The sequence below is a fragment of the Varanus komodoensis genome, unplaced genomic scaffold (genome assembly GCF_004798865.1).
Source record: "Varanus komodoensis strain SLA01 unplaced genomic scaffold, ASM479886v1 scaffold20_1, whole genome shotgun sequence".
Classification (NCBI taxonomy): domain Eukaryota; kingdom Metazoa; phylum Chordata; class Lepidosauria; order Squamata; family Varanidae; genus Varanus; species Varanus komodoensis.
Window position 1 is genome coordinate 19,051,295 of NW_025335587.1, and position 25,204 is coordinate 19,076,498.

At 47.6% G+C, this 25,204-nt stretch overlaps 1 protein-coding gene across 2 annotated transcripts in view; it reads right to left on the reverse strand.

The window, feature by feature from the left end:
• VMP1 (vacuole membrane protein 1) overlaps positions 1–25,204 on the reverse strand; it is a 76,662-nt gene that overhangs the window by 29,456 nt on the left and 22,002 nt on the right. For both annotated transcript variants that reach the window (XM_044430141.1, XM_044430140.1), the window contains exons 6-8: positions 23,740–23,907; positions 15,754–15,885; positions 914–994 (exon numbers count right to left, since the gene is read on the reverse strand). In XM_044430141.1, the coding sequence (XP_044286076.1) occupies positions 914–994; positions 15,754–15,885; positions 23,740–23,907 (381 nt within the window). The remainder of the gene's footprint in view (positions 1–913; positions 995–15,753; positions 15,886–23,739; positions 23,908–25,204) is intronic.

The following is a 25,204-nucleotide window of genomic DNA, read 5'->3' on the forward strand; positions in this document are numbered from 1 at the left end:
GGGCGCAGGGGGCACTGGCCAAGAGAATCCTGAATTCCAGGCCCTGCAAATTCATTCCTCAGCGTTCATCTCAGCACCGTGTGGGGACCACCTTTGTTTCCTCTCTCCCACGTCTGCCGCCATCCACGGTTACGAAGCGGCTTCACACTGGGGTCCAGTGGCATGGGGTGGGCAGGGGAATGCCTTCATCTCCACATTGCCCAGCTCATGCTTCGGATTGCATAGGCCTCTGTCAGCACCGCCGTGGGCCAGGACAGCTGAGAGCAGAATTTCAAGACATCCAGCGGTCGGCTTTTTGCGACCGGCTGATTTGCACAGACTGGCAGGGTTGGGGCAGGAATTTTCCAGCCCCGCCTGGAGATGCCTGAGGCTGCGCTGGGGCCTTCTGCATGAGAGCAGGGCTCTGATGGGGGAAGCACTGCTCCTCTCGGTCCTGGTAGTGGCTCCCATACTGACCAGGGAAGCTCGTGCCAAACACAGAGTTTTCAAGAGGGACACCACTGGCCGAGACGCCGAGGCCAACGTCTCTCAGTCCGGAGACATTTCAGACTTCGGCTCCGATGGTCACCACCAAGGCCAACTCAGGAGTGGGCGGAGAGACCGCCAAAACTTCTGGAAGCTGCCAGGCCAGGAAAGCATGACACAATAGTCTAAAAAAGTCAGAGCTTAAAACCTTCAAGTGAAGTGAGTTAATCTGTTTAATTTCCACACCTGCCCCCAGCTCCCTTCCTATCGCTCTGAACTGGCATGAACCATTTCAGGAGGGCCTATCTGTGTGAAAAGCTGGACAGAAGGAGTATCCTGAAATATGGGATCATAATAACAAGAACACACTTATGTCTCCCTGGCCCCCGGAAGAGCAAAGGGAGAGTCGAAGGGGATCCAGTCAATTTGCTTGTAGGAGAATACTTACTGAAGCACACGCCAGGATACCGAAGAATCCAACTTTCTGCACAAGGTTCTGGACAGCCAGCTTAGCACGGGATGCAAAATCCTATGAGCAAAGGAAAACGACAAGTTCAGTGACTGAAACTGGAGAAAATGGGAGCGCGTGCACCCACGCAAGCACCGCTACCAGCTGGAAGCGACTTGCCGAGTCTCCGGGCCTCTTTCACACCTCCTTCTCCCCACCCTGCATTGTGCAAGCGAGATTCATTAGAAAGCTTTTCTCGAGAGAGGCGGTCTAGGAAAGCTGACATGTTTGGTGAACCAGACATCCGGCGTGCTGGAACAACCTGAAGTCCTGAGTGGGGGGCAGTTCCCTGAGTGACAGCCACCGACTCGGATGGCTTTAAAAGGAGACTGGACAAATCCGCGAGGGAGCAACGGGAAGGTCTCGAGGGCAATGGGGTGCCCCTGCTAGCACAGGCAGTGTGCTTATGCACATCCTTGCTAGAGAACATGGCTGGGAGGGTGTGCCATATTGGCGAGGACAGAGCAGGGCTGCGGCCCAAAGCTTGTAGCACGAACCAGCCTTTTGTGAGGGTGTCACCAGATCCTCACCAGAATTTAACTTTTGGGAAATTCTGTAACAACCAACCAAGTGAGAACAGCACCCAGAGGTGACACCCCTAAAAATCACAGGGGCCCAATTCTTATTAATTTCTAAGTCTTTCATCAGCGAAGTCTTTCATCACCAAAATGTGCCATTTGTTGCTGACGAGTCCTGACAAGCTTATGTTAAAGAGCAAACCTCTATAATTTAGGCAAATTTATCTCATTTCTCCAAGAGGAAATATTTTCTAAATCTACCTTCATGTGCCCCACTAAATATATTTGCATTAAGATACATGAGCTTTCTTGTCCATAAATCTGAATTCTTAAATCTTAAATAAACATGTTAAACATACAAACATGGTAAGTGAGATGTAAAAAAGGAATCTTCCCTTTTTTAAGTGTAAAAATGAGTTTAAATGGACCATGCAGAAATGGGACCAAACACATTTTCAACAAAAATTATGGCAAAGATTTAAAGCTATTTAAAGTCACTACAAATATGCAAATCAAGTAGAACAGCTTTTCTTTAAAGTAATGTGGCAATAAGGAATTGCCACAAATTTTACTTTAACTTTTTACTGTATCTCAGGTTTTTGGCTTTTGGATGGCTGGTAGAAACTAACTGCTCTACTGAGCTTTAAGCAATTAATGCTATTCCTCAATTTTAAGCAGGAGTCCTTAAAATTGAAGGAATTGTTTTATTGAAACGTTTTATTGTTTTATTGTAATGTTTACAAGGTTTTATTGTAAAACAATAAAAATTGTTTAATTGAAATGTATACATTTTTGTGTTTTCCTCTTCATTTTTTTGGATTTTATTCTTTTAAGGTTAAAATAAGTAAATGATGTAATTCAACTCAACATTTAAAATTTCATCATGAACACACTTTGTTGATCATTATCCCTTTTTTATGGGTGTGTGTGTTTTCCCCTCCTACAAGCAATATTGATTCATTGCTTGTGAATACAAAAATCAGAGTATTCCATTAATTTGAGGTTCATATCGATTATTAAAGCTAACAGGTAGAAAATTGATGCATTTGAAACATGACAGTGGAAGGCAGCTTTGGGAATACCCTCGACTGAGAGAAAAACAACAAAAAAAAGTAGATCCTGGATTAAATCAAGGCAGAGCTTTCCCGGGAAGCAAGAACTGAGGCTGCCTTCCCTGGGCATGTCGTGAAAAAGCAAAACTCCCTGGAGAAGACAGTCATGCTCAGGAAAGCTGAAGGCAAAAGAAGAAAACTAAGATCAAATAGGAGATGGGTTCATTCCATAAAGGAAGCCATAGCTTTGAATTTGCAAGGGCTGGGCAGGGCTTCCATTCGTAGGGTTACCATACGTTGGAGATAACTTGACAGCACATCACAAATACAACTGTGGCTGTTACACTAAATTGACTCCCTGCCTTTCTTGACTTGCAAGGAACACAAGGTGCTTTATGAGGTCCAGCGCCTCCGCTCCATTTTATCCTTGTGACAATCACCCTGTGAGGTTGGCCAGGCTGAGGGTGAGCGACTGGCCCGAAGTCACCCAGGAAGCTCCCTGGCGGAATGGGGACTGAAACCTGGATCCCCCAAAATCATGCATGGTTCATACCACATCCCAGTCCACAGAAGATCTCTTTAAAATGTTCTTTGTCCCTCAAGGCCACTTGAGATGTGAGGAATTGAAGAGAAAGCTCTGATTTAAATGCAAGCTGATGGCAAAATGTTTTCTCGTGTTAATTTCAACAAAACATTATTTTGAGAAGTCCTGATCTTTATAGTTCTTAATGAGGAAGGGGCTCATGGAAACACAACTGGCTGTTATTTTTAATCCACCCATACTGCCTACACTGGTTTTGTACTCCAGATATAAATTTCTATGTTATGTTTATCTTGTTATTGTATTTTATTGTTTTAACTGTTGCAAACAGAAGACAGAATTTCAATGATTAGACATTAGAGAAATGTAACAAAAATATTGATTTTTTTTACACAAATCAGAACTCTCAATGTTACTTTTTTAAAAAAAGGAACTGATCTCACTTGTGAAATAAGCAATTCAGCATACTTTACATTTTAACAGAAACAGAAAAGCAGAAATATTTTGTTTTTAATAAACAAATCTTGTTTATTAAATCTGGCACATAAAGCTCAAAATTTTCTTCCTGACCATATCTTTCTACTAGAGCTCTGGAAGGAAATCTGGTGTATGTTCAGAGCACTGTTTCTTTTACTAACACGGGAGATAAAAATCACCACAAAAGCTGTAAGTTTGATAACTGAACCCAGGTCAATATGGAAATTCTGTCCACAGGTTGGTGAGAGGGAGAATAAAATTAAATAAAGTCTGCTTTGTTTAATTAGATTTACAAATGCAAAAACAGCCTGGTGTTTCATAAACTGAACCCCACCCTTCTTAAAATAGCTGCAACAGTTTTGAAAATTAACAGTTTTAACTCACCCACACATACATATATTATTATCAGTAGTATTTTTACAGAAAAGACCAGGTTGCCAATGGGCTTTACTGTGACCCAGACTTCTACTTCTTATCTAAAGACGCTAGAATGGAATACTGTTGAATTTCCATAATTAGGGACCAAATCTTTCACCGTTTTGTACCTGCACAAGCAAATACATAATCTCCAAGTTGTTTATTCGGCTAGATTCATGCCTTTTAACTCTAGAGTGCTGACAGTTGAGGCTGTGGGATGTTTTGTTCATTTCATAAGCAACTTCTGAATATGAACCAAGTGTGGAGAGTCAAGTGGTGTGAACTGGGCTGACAGGGAGAAATTTAGCTGAAGCAGAACTTGGGTAGAAAGCTGGGGATAAATGGATGTAACAGGTAACACCACCCCAACAGCCCCTCTGACTGAAAGTTTTCGACATCTATCTTTGCGTGGATCTGTGTAAATCCATGGGCCGGATCCTGCGTGGGCCCAGCACTATTCTAAATGATGCTGCACCACAACATCTAAATGATGCTGGTACTGTGGGGCTTTTTTGGGGTGGGGGATGGCCAGATGTGCCTACAATTGCTATTCTGTACCCAGGCAAGGGTGAGGCTGATTAAATGGTCATATGGAGAAGTGGCTTTCTTAGAAGGCATTCCACCGAAGATGGCCATGTTTACGAGTGATTGTGCAAGCTCATGTTTGCAATCATGCAGCTGCTACCAGAAGTTATTAAATCAGCAGGGGCAGCCAATTCTAACTGCCCGATAAATGCGAATAAGAAAAAGAATAAGGCCTGTGATCCAAGGGAAGGAATTGTTGGATGCAGAAAGAAAAAGGCTCGAGACAGACAACTGGACTCCCCACTCACCAGAATTTAACCCAGAAATCATGAAATTGGGTTAAATACTTTTGGGAGCATTGCTTAAGATTGGGCAGTGAGGTGCACAGCAATGTGAGCAAGGGTTTTTATAAGGGTGATGGAAAAGGGCAAGCCCTCTTCCAAATTACATGGGGAGAAGAACAGAGGGTCTTGGGACTTACAAGTCCCCAGAGTGGGACCACAGCGGTTGGCATGGCCACTGCAGCCAGATGTGGGGAATCTTCTATCACATGGCACAGCCAGGTATGGAAGGGGGAACACACACACAACAGCCCATAGTGGACTGGGACAAGCGCCTTGCAAGAGGGAGAGGTGAGAAAGACAAGCAAGAGAAATAAAGGAGAAGTGAACTACAAAAATATTTCCTCCTGTGACAGGATTTCACAAGAAGTTTCCCTGTGTTGCTCGCACTACCAAGCTACATCTTAGAATTTTATTTTCAGTTCTTGTTTTGCCAAAACCATTTCACAAGGCATGGGGGATATTGTGACATTGGCAATTTTATAAACCTAGGATTGTTTTCCTGATCTAGTTCTAAAAACCTTCTGCCAAGCCTGCTTACAAATGCCAGTTTTATAAGATTTTAAACCCAAAGAGGTATTAAGCATCAGTATTTTCAAAATAGACTGGATTTTTTTTAACTTTCTAAATTACTCTTGATATGATGTTCTTGGTAAGAGAGATGGATGTACATAGCATGTAATAAAAGGATTTGGATAACTACCTTGTTAAAACTCACCCAAAAAAGTTGGGATGCAGTTATCCTAGATAAGAAAGGACACACATAGACACACTTAAATTGTCTATGTTTTGAGAAAAGTTCCTATTTCTACATGCTTCAGTCCTTTATCACAAATTTTAAGAAGGTGGTGGCACATGTATTTCTATTTCAGAATTGTTCATTTACCAGAGGGATCAAAAATGCTAGAAGTGTGAGACTGGTAAAAGAAGTTTACTGTTTGCCCTAGTAAATACAAACTGCCTGAGTAATTTTTGTTTCTCTGTCAATTCCTCCCTGCTTTATTAATATATTTTAAAGACTTCATATATTCTAGGTACAGTAAATTTCCTGTGCTAAATTATAGTGCATTTTTGGAAATAAGCAGTATAGATAAAAAAACAGCAATATCAAAGAAATCATGAAAGTCCCTTTCACCCTGCATTTTTCTCATGACTTTCTAAAACTGAAAATTAGAATAAAAACATAAAAGAAATACTTGTTAAAGATGTGTAGATACAAAAACCCTTACAATTAATAGGAACAGAAAAAAGCCAGAAAAGTAAACAAACAGAACTAAAGAAATAAAGTCCTGTTCAAATTATTTGGATCTCAATTTCTGGATTTCTAGTTTCAAGCTCTCACCCCGTCTTTTCACAAATGCTAACCTTCACCTAGCTCTTATTGAATTATTTATTCTCAATAGGAATGTGCTCTGGTTTTAAGAAACAATACAAAATCCCTCTACAGTAAACCTTTCACAGATTCAGTGTTCAGAATCTTTCACAAGTTCAGTTTCACAAGTTTTTACTCCATTTTAACACAGATAGAAGAGAATTTCATTCTGAGAAACATTTTTTTCCCCCAGACTCTTTAAGCACTTCTAAAATAGCAGACATGGATGCGGCCCTATTTTTATAAAAAGAAAGGAAGAAAGAAAGAAAGAAGAGATTTGAAAGTTACTTACAGGCAAAACATTATTTTTCCCAAATTAAAGAATTTAGACTTTCTTCGCCTCTCTTCCTGGCTACTGTGATTCATTCTCTCTTTTGTAAAGTGTATTGTTATTACGCTTATTTCTCTCAACACGGTTTCTATCAAAAGGATGACTGTTGCAGGGAAAAGGGTTTCCTGCCACTAATGCTGTACTGGCAGGAATAGTTTAATGATTAGTTATTACTTCACTGGATTAATCATCGGATCACAAGAACACTGCTGGGAATCAGGCATCTTCAACACATGAAAAGGATGTCAAAATAAAAACCAATTCATAAGCTTGCATTCACGATGCACAAAAGCTTTATTTCCATGCGGAAGTCCAGCTGCTTTTGGTGTGATGGGACCACAACTAGCTTCAGAATAATGTGAAAAAAAGCTAATTGCATGCTTCTTTCAGACGATGGCATTTCTAAATATATTTCCTGTTGAGGTCTTTGAAAGGAGAAGGAGATGAGTTTCGTTACTGGACCAAGGAGGGGGCACTGCTTAGTATATGGACCTTTCCAGGAACGGCTCAGGGCCCCAAACCAGGCCTGAATTATAGCAACGATATACTATCCTAGTACAGAGGTCATGTGCCTGGAGACAGAAAAGAAACTGCAGTAACTTGTTTTCCTGATCCTGCACGGGACAGTCATGTGCTGCAGCATTTCCAAGCTGGGCACAGGTTACCATATTATTTCCAACCAGAAGGGATTGTTTCCAACCCAGCTTGGGACCCTCGAACAAGCCACCTAGCCAGCTTCAGATGTTGTGACAATTCACTCATGGTTATTATGGAAACGAGGGTGTTTGGAGCCAACATGCAAGGAGCAGGGGAAAGGACATACTGTGGCTTCTATGCCTTCCCCATTTTGTCTGTCTGTCCGTCACATTTCTGTGCAGCCAAAGCCCTCTGGACGGTTTACAGAGTCCATAAAAACAGATGATCAAGTATCAGGAAAATCTCAGAAAATCTAAAACTAAGAACAGACAATAACAAGAAATAACAAGAAAGGCATAACAAGGAAAAAAGAGGGCGAGAGCGAGCGAGCAAGAGAAAGGAGCAAATAAGGGGATGAAGTTGTGTGAACCTGGCTGTTATATCTGAGCAATTCTATGACAACCGTTTTCCCACTAATTACACCGGTTGTGTACAGCCACGAGGCTTTGCAAGGAGTTGCCTCACCTGAACTTTCTCTACTGGACTGCAGTTTGATCCCCCCGTCGATACGAGGTGTGCGCACAAATACACGGAGGAAGCGGGCGCCGGTCCACGCACACATTCCCCACAGTACGTGGGTCACTCTCGAAGACGCCAAAAGACGCTGGGCAGCCCTGGCTACGTCTTGTGCTCTACCTGCCCTTCTGCTCCGCATCCATTCACTCGTATATTTACACCCCACCTGCGGAACTCAAGGGGGCTCCACACAGCTCCCAGGAGGTCTCCCCTCCAAGCTCTGGCCAGCCCCAGCCCTGCTGAGCTTCCACGCGGAGGATGCGCTCCTGTGCCTTCAGCCATGCTCACAGCTAGGGCTACAGGTTGCCCGTAAGACAGCTCTGCCTGGCCGTAACGCCTCCTTGCCGGCAGCAGCAGCAGGGCAGTCCTGGTGGGGGCACCTGTGGCTGAAGGCCCCAGGAGCCCAGACAACCCTCCTCAACCCGAGAGAATGGCCCCCACGCTCTTGAGCGTGCACCGGCATCCTCTGGGTGGTACCCGCGTCCCACAGCTGGGTTGCCGGGGAGCAGACCCAAGCTCCTGCGCTCGCAGTGTCCTGCACACCCTGGGGGAGCCCCCGTTTGCAGTGGCGATTTGCAAACGGGATTTCTGACTCCCCGTCTGTCGACATGCCCTGCAGGCATCACCTGCCCCGGGTGCAAGTATGCCCGGCTGAACCGGAGCAAGCCCATTCCTGTGAGCGCCGACATCATCTGCCCATGTTTTAACCAGATTTTTAACATACTGAGCTCAGCTTTATGAACAGGGTTTGTCACTTCAGCAAAAAAAAAAAAAAAAAAAAAGACCCTGAGTGAGAAAACTGCAAAGATTACTACGAATTACGATTAGCATCTGAGCACCGCAGCTCTGGGTCTGCCTTTTGTTTGTTTGTTTTGCTCAATATAAAGCTTGACAGAGAAATTATCCGTGATTCACACTCCTGGTATTTTCTCAAAGGGCACCAGGATTGGGGGGTCGGGTCTCAGTGAAGTTTTTGGGATTGGAATGTCTGGCAGGAACGGCATCTGCAGCGATGCACACGGACTGGAGGGGTTGGAGGTCTTCAGAGTTGAGGCCAGACAGACATCTGGTGGGATTTTTCTAGCTCTTGGATTTCATGCACTGAGCAAACAGCCAGTCTAGATGGTCTCTAAGGGATCCTGACCAGTTTATGACTGTCTTTCAGAGATGTGTCTTCCAAGAGAAGCATGATGGGTTGATTATGCCGATCTTATAAAGCCACCCTTAGGTTACAATGAAGAATGTAGCAATAGGAAACGGTCTGAGAAAGATGTCAGCTCACAGAGCACAAATAGTATGGTATAATAAAACTGGATTTAAAATGCAGCAGATCGGTGTGTTTTTTTCTTCATCCTTCCTTCTCTCATGGGCACCAAGGAGAGACGCAAGAGCAGAAAAGGAAGACGTATGAAAATGATACTGGAAGGTGTGCTGGCACCGGGAGATTGCGAAAAAGCAGCCGAGACAAACAAAGGCAGCTACAGAAGAACAAAGAGGAGACGGATAAGGAAGGAGGAATAAACCTCAGCGGGGAAACAAGGAGCCACACTGGTAGAACCAGGCTGAAGTTGAAAAGCTGCCCGCATTTTCCAAGAACTGAAAAGAGGGGGGAGAGTGAGGGAAGGGTAAGAAATACACACGGAAAATTAAAATGCAAGAAATCCCATAATGCGTTCGGCAAGGATTGCCGAGTCACCCTTTTTGCAAATTCGGCCAGCTAAGGTAATCTAACACCACCCATCGGTTTCCTCTTTTGTGCTCCCCCCACCCCTCTTGCTTTAATACCTGTGCTCAACAGGTGTGCGGGAGAGTGAATGGAATGTGACTGGCGAGGGAACACTCTGTTCTCTTGCCGATAGCCAAAGAAGTCTCGCTGGGGGGGGGGGGAAGGGGGGGCTTGCACACCCATTGCTCAGCACTGATGCCGGCAAATGTCTGCCTGTTCACACAGCACTCGGCCCGCTTCGTTTGGAGAAGCGAATGAATACATGTGACTGCACGGGGCCTCATGCAAGGGCTTCCTGATAGGGCTGAGGGTCGCGAGTCATCTGCATTTAAAGGAATGGGCGAAGGCGGAAAAGCCAAACACTGAGCCGAGATCTCAGAAATGTCAAGGCATTCGAATGGATCGGCCTTCCTTCAAGGAATAGAATTTGCACGCCTGAATTCCATTTTCTACGACCATAGATGGGCTAGGGTTATTTAAATACTCGGTCTTTCCTCCAAAAAGCTCCAAAGAGCCAGGCGGAGCCAGGTGCAGAGTCCGTTTACACTAGTCACTCTCCGCACCTCTTAATACGAGGGGAAAGTCGGTCGTTACAGCTACCCAAACAATATACATGAAGAACTTGTATTTTCAAAACCTTTATCCACCTTGGGGAACCTCTCAAGGACATGTCCCCGTGGTGGGCAGGGCCAAACACAAAAGGAGCCAGGCCAAAACGCCAGCTTCCTTTAGCTTCAAGCACTGAGTGCCCGGAGCTGAACCTTCGAAGCGGCTTCTGAACCTTTCAGAATGGGGAAGGAACTGCGCGGAAACTGGGAAAACACCAAACGGTTGGCAGGTGAGGGAAAGTGCAGGAGGCCAGAGGAGCTTCTGCTGCACCCACCCCCTGCAGCCCTGATTCCTGAAAGGCCGCCGATTTTAATATTAACTTTCGCCTTCCTGCGCTGTGATACTAGCTCCTGCCTTCCTCGGGGGCCCTGAGACTCAGAGGGGGCAGAGCTCAGGGGGCAGGGAGAGGTGCTGGTGAGGCCAGGGGCAGAAGAAGGTACGTCGGAAGATAGGTACCCGTCAGACCCTGGGAGAGCTGTGGTTTGGTGGCTGACAGGTGCTTTCCATGCAGCTGGAGAAAAGGGGGTGGTCAAGAGACCACCCCAAGGAAGGCTGTCCTCCTCTCAGAGCAGGGGTGCAGAACCTCAGGCCTGGCTCTGCAGATCTCCCGAGGTGTCACTCAAGCCTCCGGCAGTTCCGCAGGTTGCTCCACTCCTTCCCTTCACCACAAGTCCCTCCCCTGAGCTGACCCCTCCCCGCCATTCTAAAAGGGGGAAATGCTTCTTGGATTGAGACGGTCAGATGAAGAACACACGGATCTTTTGGTATTTTGGCCCATCCCCTTTGTTTCTGACCCCACCCACCTCTGGTCTGTGCTTCCAAGGGCTTCTCCAAAACTTGGCCCCAAAGGGTGAAAGAGCTAAGGGCAGACCCACGCAAGCTTCCTGACAGTCAGGACCCCGACCCCGAGGGTGTGGAATGGGCTTCCACGAGAGGTGGCTGAGGCCCCATCAGTGCGGGTGTTCAAGGACAGGCTGGACGTCCACATGGTGGGCGTGTCGTGAGCGGAGCCGGCTGGAGCCGGAGGTCAGACTAGATGGCCCGGGAGGCCCCTTCTGACTCGTTCTGTTTCTATGTTTCTGAGCTTTCATGAGCAAAGCGAGTGCTTCAGGGTCCTGGAATGTACTACACGCAGGCAGACCTCCTGCAGGCTACCCGCTAGATGCACGGAACAGTTAATAAACGAAGGGAAACAGGCTGACGAGGAGAAGGAGGGGGGCAGGAAAAGGGTGGTGGGAAAGCTCTCGGGGGCAGACGATGCTCGGCATTTAGAGCGGGGCCTGTGCCTTTGGAAAGGTGGTGAGGGAAGGGCGGGGGGGCAAGATGACTATGGAGGCTTCTTCGGTCTCAGATAGGGTACCCTCCCATTGACTTGCAACCAGCCCATAAAACTATTTTAAGCCTTCCTCTTGCTGGCTTGTGATGAAGGCGTCACAGCAACAAAATCACCCTGTCTGGCAACCCAAAGGAGCCTTTTTATAAACTGAGCACAGAGAGAATTCAGGAGCCAACTGGAGCAGTTCTGTCTGCTGACCAAGAAACAGAAGCTTGGCGAACGGAGGGATTACGTACTGCGAGAGACATGCCCAGCAAGGAAGGGGAAAAAGATCGAGCCAGGATCCAAAGAGGCATGTAACTTACTTCTTGTGTGCTCGACAAGGCTTGCCTTGACTCCTGCGGAGAACCAGGGGGACTCCTGCGACGAGATGAAACCCGAGCATCACCCAGGTTATGAAAAGCATCTGCTGCTCAGGTCCCACACTCCTCACCTGGATCCTCCATTTCCCTCCCGGACTCTCTCCACCCTCAAGGCAAAAGGGAGAGCCAGAGGTGAATGAGAAAGGTGTGCTCAGCTGCTGGGGGTCTTCACCCTCAGGGGCAGAGAGACACACAGAACAGGTCCACGTGTGCCTCATCAGCCAGCAGGTTGCCAGGAATTCTTTCGGCTTCTCCGAGATGTTCTGCAGGGCTAAACAGCTCCCCAGAAGTCTCCACCGGCCAGTCCCGGTTCCAGGCCTCGTGGACTTGTGTCTCAGCTCCAGCATCCAACTCTGTGCCAGCTGCTCTTCTCAGCCCATCTGCCTCTGCATCACTGCACCCCTGCTGCAGATGCCCCTTCCATACAGGGCTTCCTCCAGCGTGAACCCCGCACTCCCGTGGCACCCAGGGATGAGGAAAGGGCCCCGAGTGGCACCACATGCTAAGCCACTGGGGGGTGTCCTTTGTTCAAGGGTCATTTGCCATTTCCGATCACATGGCATTGCTTTTCACTACAGCAACCAGGACAAATCCTCTAGAAAAACCGCTCTGGCACTTTAGCCAATCTCAGGCTGAACACCAGCAGTGGGCCCCTGATCTTGCTGGGAATCGTCTGCTGCCAGGTTCCCCATCCGTAGTGACACCTCCAGGTTCCCATTTCCCCTCATTATTATTCACCTATTTGTCCACAAGCCACAAATCCATGGTTTTATTTCCTTAACTTGAGTAGAAGGACGTTTATGCCACTCATATCAGCACAAGACCATCATGGCAGACGCAGCTGTGCAGGCTATTAAAACCTAATAAAAACAAGTTCCACCTTTCAGAACTTAGAAAAAACCCACCTTTTTTTAAAGGAAGGCATTATATGTGTAATCTGCTGTTTTTTAATCCTACTCTGGTTTTCGAAACGTTACAATATTTTGCCTGTTGTTTCATTTCTAACTGCTTTTTTGCTCGTTTACCTGGTAAAGGGTTATGAAACATAATTTAATTATCAATGTATGCTTTTTGGTTTGGTTTCGTTATTCACTAGCTAAACCACTTTAGGAGGAAAGAAAGGATATATAATGTTAAAAAGGGGAGGGGGAATTTAGCCAGAAACTCAACACCACTTCAAAAACACCCCGGACCTACACCTGCTAATGGGCAACCGTTAAAGATTTGTGACTGTTCATCTACTGCCCTTCGAATTCTTAAAAGGGAAGGAGGCAGGGCGGGTCTAATGTACTTTGTACTCTCTGGTACAAGGAAGCGGCAATGGGTGGAGGGGAGGAGAAAAAGAGAAGAAAGTCCACTTTGAAAAGGTGGAAACAAGCGGGTTCCCACAAAACGCTTCGAGGGACTTCATCTTAATGGGCATTTCAGCTCAGAGAGTACTGGAGTTTTAACCCATGAAAAGACACGTTTAAGTGCGTCTTGCTCTCCCGGGCAGGAAGTTGCCCTCTTGGAACTGGTGATGCAATATTAACTCCAAGTGGGATAACACCCCCCCCATGTATAGACACACACACACACACTCACACATGTATAGACACAGCCTCCCCTCCTCTGGAGTCCACGTTGACAAATTCTCTAACAAGCCCTGTGGTTACATGGAAGCTGGTTTCATTCTGAGTCATCCCTGTTCAAACAATTTACTGGAAATGGGGAGGAGGGGGGATTTTCAGAGAAATCATGTGATGGCCAGACAAACCACAAACAGCATAAGGTTCAGAAGAGTCAAAGAAGAGAAGAAGATAGCCTGAATTCCCTCACGCCTGGCTCCCAGCAAGAAGTGACGCCCCTCGAGGCAACTTCGCTTGATCTTTCCGAGGCTGCAGTGTGCTCAGCCTCTTTGCATCATTTAAAAGAAGAGTCAGGAGAGAACCAGGCAGAGTGTAAGCACTGCAGCAGGGCCACTGATAGTAACACAGGGCAACGGCCCAATATTTGTATTTATTCTCTGGCCTGGGAGCCGGACGGCATGTGAGCAGAGCTGGAATGCTGGACGCGTACGTCGTGACCTGCGGAGGACGGGCTGCCCTGGGGTGGCCCCTCCTGCCGCACATCGCTGCCTCGAGGTGATCCGTGCGAGCGCTTTTCGAAGGAGCCCGAGGCACTCTCTGCAGAGGCTTCTTCAGGGGAATGAATGACTGAAAGCACGTGGCTGGCTGGGTACCTCAGAGACCGGAGAAGTGCAGTCGGTGTCTTACACTTTGCTGCTCTCCGAGGTCACTAAGCGGGCACAACATCCCTCAAAGGAAGCAAAGAAACCATCTTCCCGCCAGGGTGGGCGACTGGTGGCCCTGCCGGCGGTTTAGGTCCACATTTCCCATCTTCCCTTACCATGCTGGCCAGGTCTGGTGGCAACTGGAAGCCGGCGATTTCTGGAGGACCGTATGTTGCCTTCTCAAGTTGCCTTGAGAAGATGCCCAGAGGGACGCTTAACAGACCTGGGTTCTGCAGGACACCATCCCACATAAAAGCGGCACATGCGGACTGAGCTGTATTTAGGCAAACTTGGAAGTAATCACGAGGTTTTATTTGAATTCCACAGGTGGCAATGCCAGCCAGGAGACTGCTTCTCCAAATCAGTTCAAAGCGATTCTTCCACTGACTTTTTTCCCCGCCTGACAAGGTCCAAAATCAGGCACTCCTCTTCTACTTTTTCCTAAGCTTGCCTGCTATCTAAGGGGGAAGCGAGAGATTTTGGAGGGGAGGTTGCAGTTTTCCAGGAGAGGGAAATATTCTTTCCCTCCTTCTTTGCGACCTGCCCCCCCAAAACTGGCTCTTGAACAGCAAGTAAGCTGGAAGGAGAAAATAAAACCTCCCATCAGCACCAATGGCTATTCAGGGATTTGGGGGAAAAGATTGTCGTCGTCCACCCCCCACGTCCACCCCCCGCCCCCCGCCTTTCCCTTGTTCCCATTCTGCTTCCAGTCCTTTCCATTCCTGCCAAGGAGCTTTTCCAATGTAAGCATGAAGGACAGCATATAAACGTTTCAAATAAATAAATAAAATCAGAGGTGGAGGCTAAATTTCCCATTTCATAGTGAATGAGGCGAACTGAGTCCCACCATAAAGATATGCACAAGCACGTGTGTGTGTGTGTGTGTGTGTGTGTTGCAAACGCTGGATTCTGGACAAGCGATCAAACCGAGGCGGGGTGTTCTTGGGCGGCACGCTTTTAGAACCCACTCTAGATTTTCCCTAGAAACCTGAGACACACATTCAGGTCGGTGGACATAGAACTGTGAAAGGAAATGCCTCCGAGCAGATGCTTGGCCCAGAAATTGGTGTTTAGCCCTGGAATCAGAGTTCACACACACACCCCTTCATCCACAAATTTACTCCTCCGACTCACCAGATCTTTTCTGATGCCACGGGTTTAATTTTGAAATTTGGGGTTTGGGGTGGGGAAGAATAGCTGTCGGTAAATTAGATCCCCTTTCTGATCTGCTGCAAATAACCCAGATGACCGAGAACCTCAATCCTGATCCAGAAAAGGAATCCCCTCCCTCACAGCAGTCTTTCCATCTTAAACATCACTATCGCTTCCTCTTCTTCCTCTGTTCCCACAGGGCCGTTTCCTAATTTTACAGAGTAAAACTGCATGCATAGCTTGGATGTCTATTAAATGCAGTGTTTTATAGCTTGCATTAAAAGTGCTCCACTTTTAATAGTAATAATAAGAGTAAAAGTAGCAAGTAGTAAAACTAGCAAGAGTAAAACTAGCAACTATACTCCTACTAAAGTAATGACGCAGTAATACTAACTAGTGTTGTGATAGTAGCAACAACAGCCATGACACCGCTGCCCCTGTAAGGAACAAGCAGCAGTAACCCAACTCTAATTCCAGTGAGTAACTTCTCAAACACACATGGCGGGATGCAATATTTTGCTCTCCAGGAGCCCTTACCTGTGCAGTCTCAGCATGTTCCAGCATCTCCTCAAATTCCTGATACTCTTCATCATCGGGCTCTGCTCCAGAGAGACGGGCCGCTCTGGCCATGAAGTAAGGAGGCAGCTCCCCAATGGCTGTACCAGCACCCTGGATGGGGAGAGCAAAGCATTACCACAAAGAACAAGAAAACCTGCATTTTTCAAGCCTTCCCCCTTCGGCATCTTGCACTTTTGTTAGAAAATCCATAGGATCGATTGAAAAAAAAAAAAAAACCCAAGAATTTATTCCACCATCTTTTCTTATCAATAGGACGTGCTAAAACTACCGAGCTGCATCGCTGTGGGATTTTCATGTGCTTGAGACAGCAATCCCGAACACACTTCCAAGGAACCAGTCCCACGGAACTAAAATCAAGAAACAGAATGCGACATGTAGATTGCAAAGCCTATCGCACCTACTGAGATCAAAAGAAATCCGTCACTTTGATGGGATCGTGCCCAGACTTCTCCTAATGGTTCTTGATGTCATGAGCAGTCTTGATCTTTCAAAGACTGAGATATGAATATATATGGGGGAAGCAACATGGAATTCTCCTATTTACGTCCCGTCCTTTTTCTACTTCGCATGGCATGGGACATGGAGCAATCATTCCTAAAACAAGTCCCTTAAGGCAAATTAAGTTTCCTGGATTAAAACCTTGGATCTTCCTGCCCAAGCCCTCAACACAGCGGTTCTGCTGCACTTCCAGCAAGCGTATTTAGTCATCCAGCCTGACACAGGACACGCCAAATTAATGAGCCAAGTACCAGAATCAAACTGATCAGAAGAACCTGAACAGATTTGGGAAAAGAAATTAAGCACGCAAGTATAAGGGGCTGAAAACCCGGCTTGGCGATAAAAGGCGTGATAAAGATCCTGGAGCGTGATTCGGTCACTAGCCAAGTGGGCCAGCAGTGTGAAGCAGCAGCAGAAGCAGCCAAGACGGTAAATGCAACTGGGGGCTGTATCAAGAGAAGCCCGTTTTCAGTACTGCAGGAAGCGACCGTTCCACTGTGCTGGGCAGGCCTCAGCCTACTAAGCCCCTTTCTGGCCACTGCACTTCAAGGAGGGTTCTGATGAATCCACGTGAGTTCAGAGAAGGGCTACAGCAGCAACCAGGGGACAACTCAGCGCTTTGGGGTGTGCTTTGCCTTGGGGGGGGGGGGGAAAGACAGAGCTTATGAGAGCATTTCTGAAGGATTCGGCCCAGAAGAGGGCTGCAGCCTGTTCTCTATCAACCAAGGCTGCAGAATTGAAAATAATGGCCTTAAGGGACAGGAAGGCAGGTTTTGATTTAAACATAAAGAAAAACTCAGTGTCAGGCAAAGCAGTTAGATCATGGCACCGACGATGAAGGAGCGGGTGGGCTCGCCGCCACTGGGCGTCTTCAAGCAGCGACCGCACAGCCATCTGTCGGGGTGGCTTGATCGGGATTCCTGCACTATGCACAGGAATGGACCCGACTGAGGATGGCTGTGATCGTTGTAATACACACAGGCATCCCAAGAAGGTTGCCAGCCCTAGGCTTTCCCTGCCAAGCTCGGCCTCGCCCTCTGGCCCGTGTCGCCAGCTGCTGACCCACCCCTGCAAGCGGCCAGCTGGGGAAAGGCTGGCTCACCCCTGTTCAACCTCCCTGCTTGCCCCTCACCCCGCAGAAAATTTAAGCCCTCTGGTTTAAGCGGTGGCAGTGAGCCCCGGTGCTCCCTCTTCCAACAGACCTCACCGTCCTGGCGGAGCGCAAGCTGAGCTCCTGCCACCAGGGAGATGGGAGGGTTTTTTCCTTCGTGACAAAAAAAAAAACAAAAAACAAAACCTGGGACTCTTTCACCTGTCCTACGCCCAGAGACGGTGCCATACCGGCCATCTGCTCGTGGAAGGTTAATGGAACTGGACGTTTGACTCACATTCAAGCGGTGACTTAAAAACGCAGGAAAGGGTACAGCGGATAACAATTGGACAGCTGTCGGGGGAGGGACACACCTCGGTCGCCGGCAGATGTCCTTGCTTAGCGCCGCTGCCGAGTGATAAATTGCTTTTATCGAGCCTCTTTTCAAACTCAGCAACTGTTTGGTTTTCTTTGTTCCCTCGCCACAAGCAGCTGCCAGGAAGAATTGCAGCTGCCTTGTAGACTTGAGCAGAACCATCAGGTTGGTCTCAAACCCTAATTTTAAGTTTAATTTAATTTTTTTCCTGGAGAAATGTTTGTCTGATTGTCAAAGCCAAAGTCTTGCCAAGGGGGGAAAAAAGACATAAACACGGTGCTCCACATGCTGTTTCTCATGATTATCCAGATGTGGATAATTGGAATCCAGGAAGCAAGTCCTGCATTCAGCTGTCCTGAATTCAAATCCAACTCTGGATTTGGCCTGCAAAGAGGGTTTTGAGTTGAGTTTGCAGAAATGTCAGTCCGTGGGCCAGTTCTAAATTCACTAGTGGAGAATCATGGCGGGTGGCCTTCCCGAGCTGGGAGCCTGCCTGATGTAGCACACTGCAGCTCCTTCCATCCCTGAGCATTGGCTAGGACTGATGGGAACTGTAGTCCAAACCATGTAACACCCATTCTGACCCACTGGCATTGGCTGCCTATAAGCTTCCGAACTCAATTCAAGATGCTAGTTTTATTTTATTTTATTTTATTTAAACGTCATTTTAATTGTTAATATTATTTGCTTATTTTATCTGGCCAGGGCGACTTATTTTATATTGTCAATTTGTTTTATATTTTTAATGTGTTATATTTTAATCTATGTTGTGAGCCGCCCCGAGGCTTCGGCGAATGGGGCGGCATAGAAATGTTTTAAATAAATAAATAAATAACCTATATAGCCCTGCATGGCTTGGGACCACAAGACCTGATAGAATACCTCTCCCAACCTAGGTCTACCCAGAGGCCATTCTCTGACTGCCACCTCCAATGGATGTCTGAGAAAAGGCCACAAGGAGGAGGGCTTTCTCGGTAGTGGCCCCCGCAGTAGAATACTCTCCCCACTGAAGCCCAGCTGGCACGAACACGGCCCTCTTTTCAGCATCAGGTTAAAAGTCCCCTCTGCGCTCAGACATTTAATGGTGTATGGCAGGATATGCCAGCTGCTTAAATAGGTCTAGCTTTAGTGAAATTGTTTTAGATGTCTAAACTGCATTAACTCTGGCATACTAGAATTTCACACTGCGTTCGATTATATCCATGCTCGTATCTCATCCATTCATCTGTTTTCACTATTGGAACGCTGATAATAGCTTTATGAACAGGAGAGCGTTGCCTATTAGACAGTATAGAAATAGAGTGAACAACACCACCACCACATCTAGAGAGCCCCAAGCTGGAGGCGGCTACTCTAAAATAGATGGAAGCCTCCACTTGTCTAACTAACAGAAAACAATACCCCCACGAGTAGGGCAGGAGCCCAAATTTAGACGGCAAGCGCCCCATTTTAACAACAAAGGAACTATCCAGGGCTTGTTGTAACTGTCGTAACTACTATTACATTTATTTATATCCTGCCTATCGCCAGTGACTGGGACTCAACGCAGCCCGCAACATAAAAACACATACAAGGGAAACATCCAAAGGAAACTCACAAAAGCTTGCAAGTTCCATCACCCTGCAGGGACCCTGCTTTTAATTCCTGCAGCTCATGTATTATATTTACTTGTACGCTGAAAAGTGCGGTCAAGGGGATCGGAGGGGTAGCAGGCCGGGGAAGACTAGGTGCATTAAACCCCGCTCTGGTCAAGGTGCATGTGCACGAAATCCGTAACATCCTGTGCCCATTGATGCAAAAGCAAACAGCAGGCCAAGGTTGGTTGTGTGCTCGGATCAACCGTCTGCCCTCATGCCCCCCGGTGTGTCCGTGGGGCAGCTTCATTCAGGGCCCTCGCAAGCTCGGTGCAGCACCCCCCTCGGTCAGCTCAAGAGCAGCAGGTCGGGCGGGAGGGGCCAGCAAACAGGCCCCACACAAACAGTTTGCTTGCTGCAGCTTTTCTGTTTCATTTCTAAAAAGATCTATTATTAGCGGGTATGGTTACAATCATTCGCTCCACTGTTACTTTAACTATTTTAAAATATTATTCCTTTTGACAATGGAGCGTTGCGGATTTCCAAGCAAATGCATTTAGCAACAGCAAAGCGGCGACAGACCCCTGTACCTGTGAGGGTGCCATGATGGGACGGCATATAAGTTGTTCAAACAAACAAACAAACAAACAAACAAACGATCGGACTGATTTCAAAACGCAAAATTGCTCCTGCTCAGATGGTGTCTCTCTCTTTTCCTAATCAGGTCTGCCAAACAGATTCTGCACCGTGCTTTTTGGATGCAGGAGGAGTTTGAAGCAAGGAGCAACGGGGAGAAAAGGAGTGGCAGGAAATGGACTTGCCGCACCGCAGAATTAATGCATCTACGACTGTCTGAGGGGACTCAGTAAGACCACCGTATCTAGAATCCAAAGCCAGAATATCTGCTGGTGTCCGAGTCTGTCGAAAAGGCAGCTGCAAGACCACTGGGAGGTAAAGGAGATAGAAACACAGAAACAGAGCGAGTCAGAAGGGGCCTCCTGGGCCATCTAGTCTGACCCCCGGCTCCAGCCGGCTCCGCTCACGACATGCCCACCACGTGCATGTCCAGCCTGCTGCTGGTAACATAGAGCCATCCCCGAGTTGAAAGGATAAAAATAAGGTGTGAAAGAAAGAGCACCTGCTGCCAAGGCAAGATTAGCAGTTTGGGCAGAGCATCACAAACGTGGCCACAGAAGCCACAAGCGAGGGGCAGATGTACCACAAAAGGACTCCTTGCAGAAGGAAATGGCTCCTGATGAGTCAAAGCTGGCGACCCCGTCTACACACCACTGGAGATGACCAAACTTAGAAGTGAGAAAGAACAGCCCTTCCCATACCGCCCACCTGCTTTGCACAGAAGAAAATTCCCCCAAACAAATTAGAAGCTGAAGGCAGGCTCGATATCATGTATGTGCAGATCGGGCCGCAATCCCTCACACAGAGGTCTTCATAAATATCTGCTTTTTCGTGGCTTAACCAAAACCAAATGGCATTTCTGACTGCTTTTATTTATGGTTACGTCCTCTCTCCCAGGCCATCTAACCTGTTTCCCCCTCACTGATGACAAGCTTGGCCTTACTTGAACATTACGGCTGGCCTACACGAGGGAGGAGGAGAGGGAGACGCAGGCCCGATCCACCAAGTCCTGCTGGAAGATGGCTTAGGGCGTAACTGTGTGGATCGGAGGACTGGGGCCCCGACCCTGCCTCACCTGCCCCCTCGCAGTTGGGCACGGATGGAATCACAGCCGCTGCTGCTCTTAGGTTGGAAGAGCGACCTCGGAGAGGGGGAAATGGAGGGTGCCCAGAGGACCTCCTCTTCTCCCACTCCAACAAGTGGCAACTAGCCAGGAGGAAAAGATTGCTGGCCTGCATAAAGCGCCTGCAGTCTGCAGGTTTACAGATATTCGGACAGGGCTGGGAGCAATTCCCACCCCACATCCTCATTCCTTTCTCCTCGTGTGTGGTGTCCCAAGGCTGAAAGTCCAGTAGGCAAGGGACTGCGTTCTTTTGCTGAATAAACATCTCAATGAGGTGGTCGAGCAGACGCTGTCCCTTCAAGCTGTACACGAGACGTAATTTTAATTGCTTGCAAGTGCCAAGAAATCTCTTTAAAAAAAAAAAAAAAAGGCAACCCTGCAAGCAAAGAGCAAGGCCAGAACCTCTTGTACTTATTACGTGCTACATTTCGGTTTTCGGGAAGGTTTTAAAATTTATTTAAGACAGGCAAATGTTTAACAACTCTGCCACTGAACGGGCCTGCTCCCTCCTTTCCCAATCACATCCCTTCCAAGTGAACTCAGTTTCTCCGGGAAACACTTGGTACAGCTCTACCCCAAAAACTGTGAATCAGGGCAACACAATTATGGTTTGGACCCTTGGCGGGAAATGTTCCCGGTGGCTTCTTCTGCCCCACCGAAGAAAACTTATGGAACTCCCTTCCACTGCAGAGTTGCCAATATTGTGCGAATTGCTCAATTGGAGCAGGGAGCTCAGAAAGAAACGGGGTGTGGACATGTCAGGGAATTTCCTCGAGTTCTGCTGCAGGGAGGGGTTGCTCTGAAGCTGCCCGACCCTCTGGGAAGCAGCTGCTTCATGCACATCACATGAAGAAACTGAGCTAAGGGAGAAGTTCAAAGCAGACAAGAGGAAGCTCCCTTCCTTCCCTGCCTGGTGCATGTTAATTTATGGAACTGACTGCCACAAGATACTGGCAATGACATTAATGGGGGGATTAGACAAATTAATGGAGAAGGTCTGCAGATGGACTCCAGCCATGACAGCTCTGCAGAGTCTCCATGATCAGGGGCAGTCTACCTGTGAATGTTTGCCGGTGGGGAGCCACAAAAGGGACTGCACGTGGAAAAAAACTGCAGAAGGGGCGGGAAACCACCCATTAATCAGATGTCTGTGGAAAGGGGGTGGCCCATCCGGATTCTGGCACCAATAACAATTGGTTATTGACTGTAGAATGCAAACTTGTGTAACTGGGGGAGGAATTTGGCTTTCCCTGATCTATTTAAGGCCTGGTTCCTTTCTGTGGGAGAAAAAAATCTTAATTTGCAGCAATTTCACACAAAAAAGGCACAATCCTGCATAGGGCAGAAAATCAAGCCAGGGTGCTATCTGTACATTCATGAATGAACACACACACACACACACACACACAGAGAGAGAGAGAGAGAGAGAGAAAGAGAGAGAATGGCAACTGCTTTGCCATTCTTAAGTCCAATTAGGACAAAGAGCAGGGTAAAAAGATCTCGAGATCTATCTGCTGACCTCGTCAAACTTGCAGGAATTTAGCAAGCTGCGTTCATGTGCGTATGTAAACAAGGCCAAGACAGAAACAAGTTGTGACATCAGACAATGGAAGCGTTTCCCCACGGGGAAGACAAATCACCCAAAGCGCGCTGTTTCTGCAGTGTTTTTCTTGGGAGCATCCTGAATCCTGCATGCCTCGGCCAGAGTGAAAACGTCTCTTGACTGCTACTGAAATTATGTCTGTTCCTGGTGGCCAGCCGGCCCATCCCTCGCCTGCAGTGCACTGAGAGCCAGAGTCAACAACCCTCTTTTGAAAGAGCCAAGATGCAGGCCGGCCTGATCTTGGCACACAGATGCAAGGGACACGAAGAGCTGGCCACTGGCTAAGACACTGGCCGGCCGAGGCAGGCGGCACACATCTGCCTAAGAAATCCCACTAAGTGCCCCGAACCAGAAAGCCTGCAGCAGGTGTTTCTGAGGTACGCATTTCTCAGCAAGCACCATGGACAAAGTTCTCTCCTAGTGCATCCGCTGCATTTGTAAGCTCTTGCACCAAAAGAAAAAGTTTAGTTTTTTTTTGAACGGTTGTCTTTAATCTATGAATTGAAGCAATTAGTCCACAGCCCATGCCAACACCACACGCTCTTGGGCAGCTCCCAGATCTGCAGCATCATGGCCACGCCTATCATAGCTGCTGGCCCTAGCTTTTACTTGTGTCGGTGTATCACCATGCAGCTGAATCCAGCGACCGTTTTAACTCCTCCACAAAGTCCCTCCCCACAGCATTGCTCTGGGGCATCGTGGAAAATGAAAATGGTGGCCCCCAGTCAGCACCTTGGCTGCCAGGGAGTCAACCACCGGCTAGCCACTGGTCTTGCCAGGGGAGGGAGGGAGGGAGACCGACCAAACCTAGGCCTGGTCCTGGATCAGCCAATCAGAGTACGATCTTGTGCCTGCTCAGACAGAATAAAAGTCCTACGATTCCCAGAATTCCCCAAGCTGCAACTCCCCCACAAAGGACCCGCCATCTTGGTCACGTGGATCGCTGAAACAGGCACCTGCGACTTTTCTGAGGGCCTTTGCAACGCTGCTCTATGCTAAAAAAAATTGTCGTGGATGAACAGGAAATATTCACTGGTTTCTTACCCACATGCAGGCCTCTAGCCTGACTTTCGAGATGATGGTCCATAAAGAAATTGATCCTTCAACCCCCTCTTCCACAGGGCAGGTAATTTGGTCAGGATACGGAGGCTCAGGGAAATCCACAGAGTTGCATTCATAAGCAGCAAGCGTCACTGAAGCGATGTGTGGACCCTGCGCCGGAAGAGAAGGACAAACAGGAAGACCAGCGTTGCATCAAACGCAGCCATGCTTTCCACAAACAGCTGCTAACGTAACTCCCCGGGATTTTTCTTCTGTTATCCCCAGCACAATACGCTTCTATGCTGCTTTCCTTCCTCTTGCAAAGAACCCGAGGCAACCTGCAAAGTTGTCCTGCTCTCTGTTCTTTTGTTGCCACAACAACCCTGTGAGGTAGGTCAGGCTGAGAGCCTGTGGCGAGCCCAACGTGAGCCAGTGAACTCTACACGATTGGATCCCACAGTGACAATCCCCAAATGCAGGCCTAGCGTTACCCCACCTTTGTGGCTAAGGATGCGGTTGCTGACAGCAGCTTTGAAAGTCCTAGCTCACGAAAGGTCCCGTTTGGTCCAGGTTCTCCAGGCCCCTTGGCTGTCAAACTACCGACCATCCCATAATCTTCCTCCAGACTTTGAGATGGGACAACTGGGGAGGGGGGAAGCTGATGCGCTACAGAGAAGTGCCTCATTTGTTAGGGCAAACGAGACGGTGGAACCGTCAAATGCTGTTACTGCGCACGGAAGCAACCGCTTGGCTGGAATGAAGGTGTTCAGGAAGGAAGTCTGGAGAGACTGAGCCCCAGAGTGATGACACAAGGTGCTCGGCCTTTTTGACAATCCGAAAGCAAACAAATCATCAGGCCCACGTGAATTCCAACCCAGAGCTCTCAAACAGCTTGAATATGAAATTGCTGATCGTTTAATAAAAATAGTAACATGTTCGTAAGAGCAGCCTCTGCCCCAGAGGAACAGAAAATGAGTGATGCAGCACTGATTTCTGCTCTGGGGAAACTGGTCGCAAGCATGATAAAGATAAAATCAGTAAGTGTACACAGCAGAGGTCGGCAACCCGTGGCTCCGGAGCTGCATGTGGCTTTTGAATGCCTCTGCTGCGGCTCCGCCGCTCGCGTCACAGCCGCCGTCGAACCGCGGCCCGTGCCGGCACAGCGCTTGGATAAATCGAAGAAAAGTTTATGAAGAAAACCGAACGTTTCATGGTACTTGGGTAGATTCATTTGCTTTTACTGCTGACGAACTTATGGGGTTTGCTGTTTAATGCATGCAGCCCTTTAGCACTGACTTTGACTCTTCAGGAAGCTGTTCTCCTATTCAAAACATATGAAAAGAGTCCTACTAGTTTATAATGTAAGATTAAAAATAACAGTTTTTAGTGACTGAACAAGAGCTGCAGCTAAATCATAATGAAGATATACCTAGCATTAAGGTAAAAAATGATATATGCAGTGTTCTCT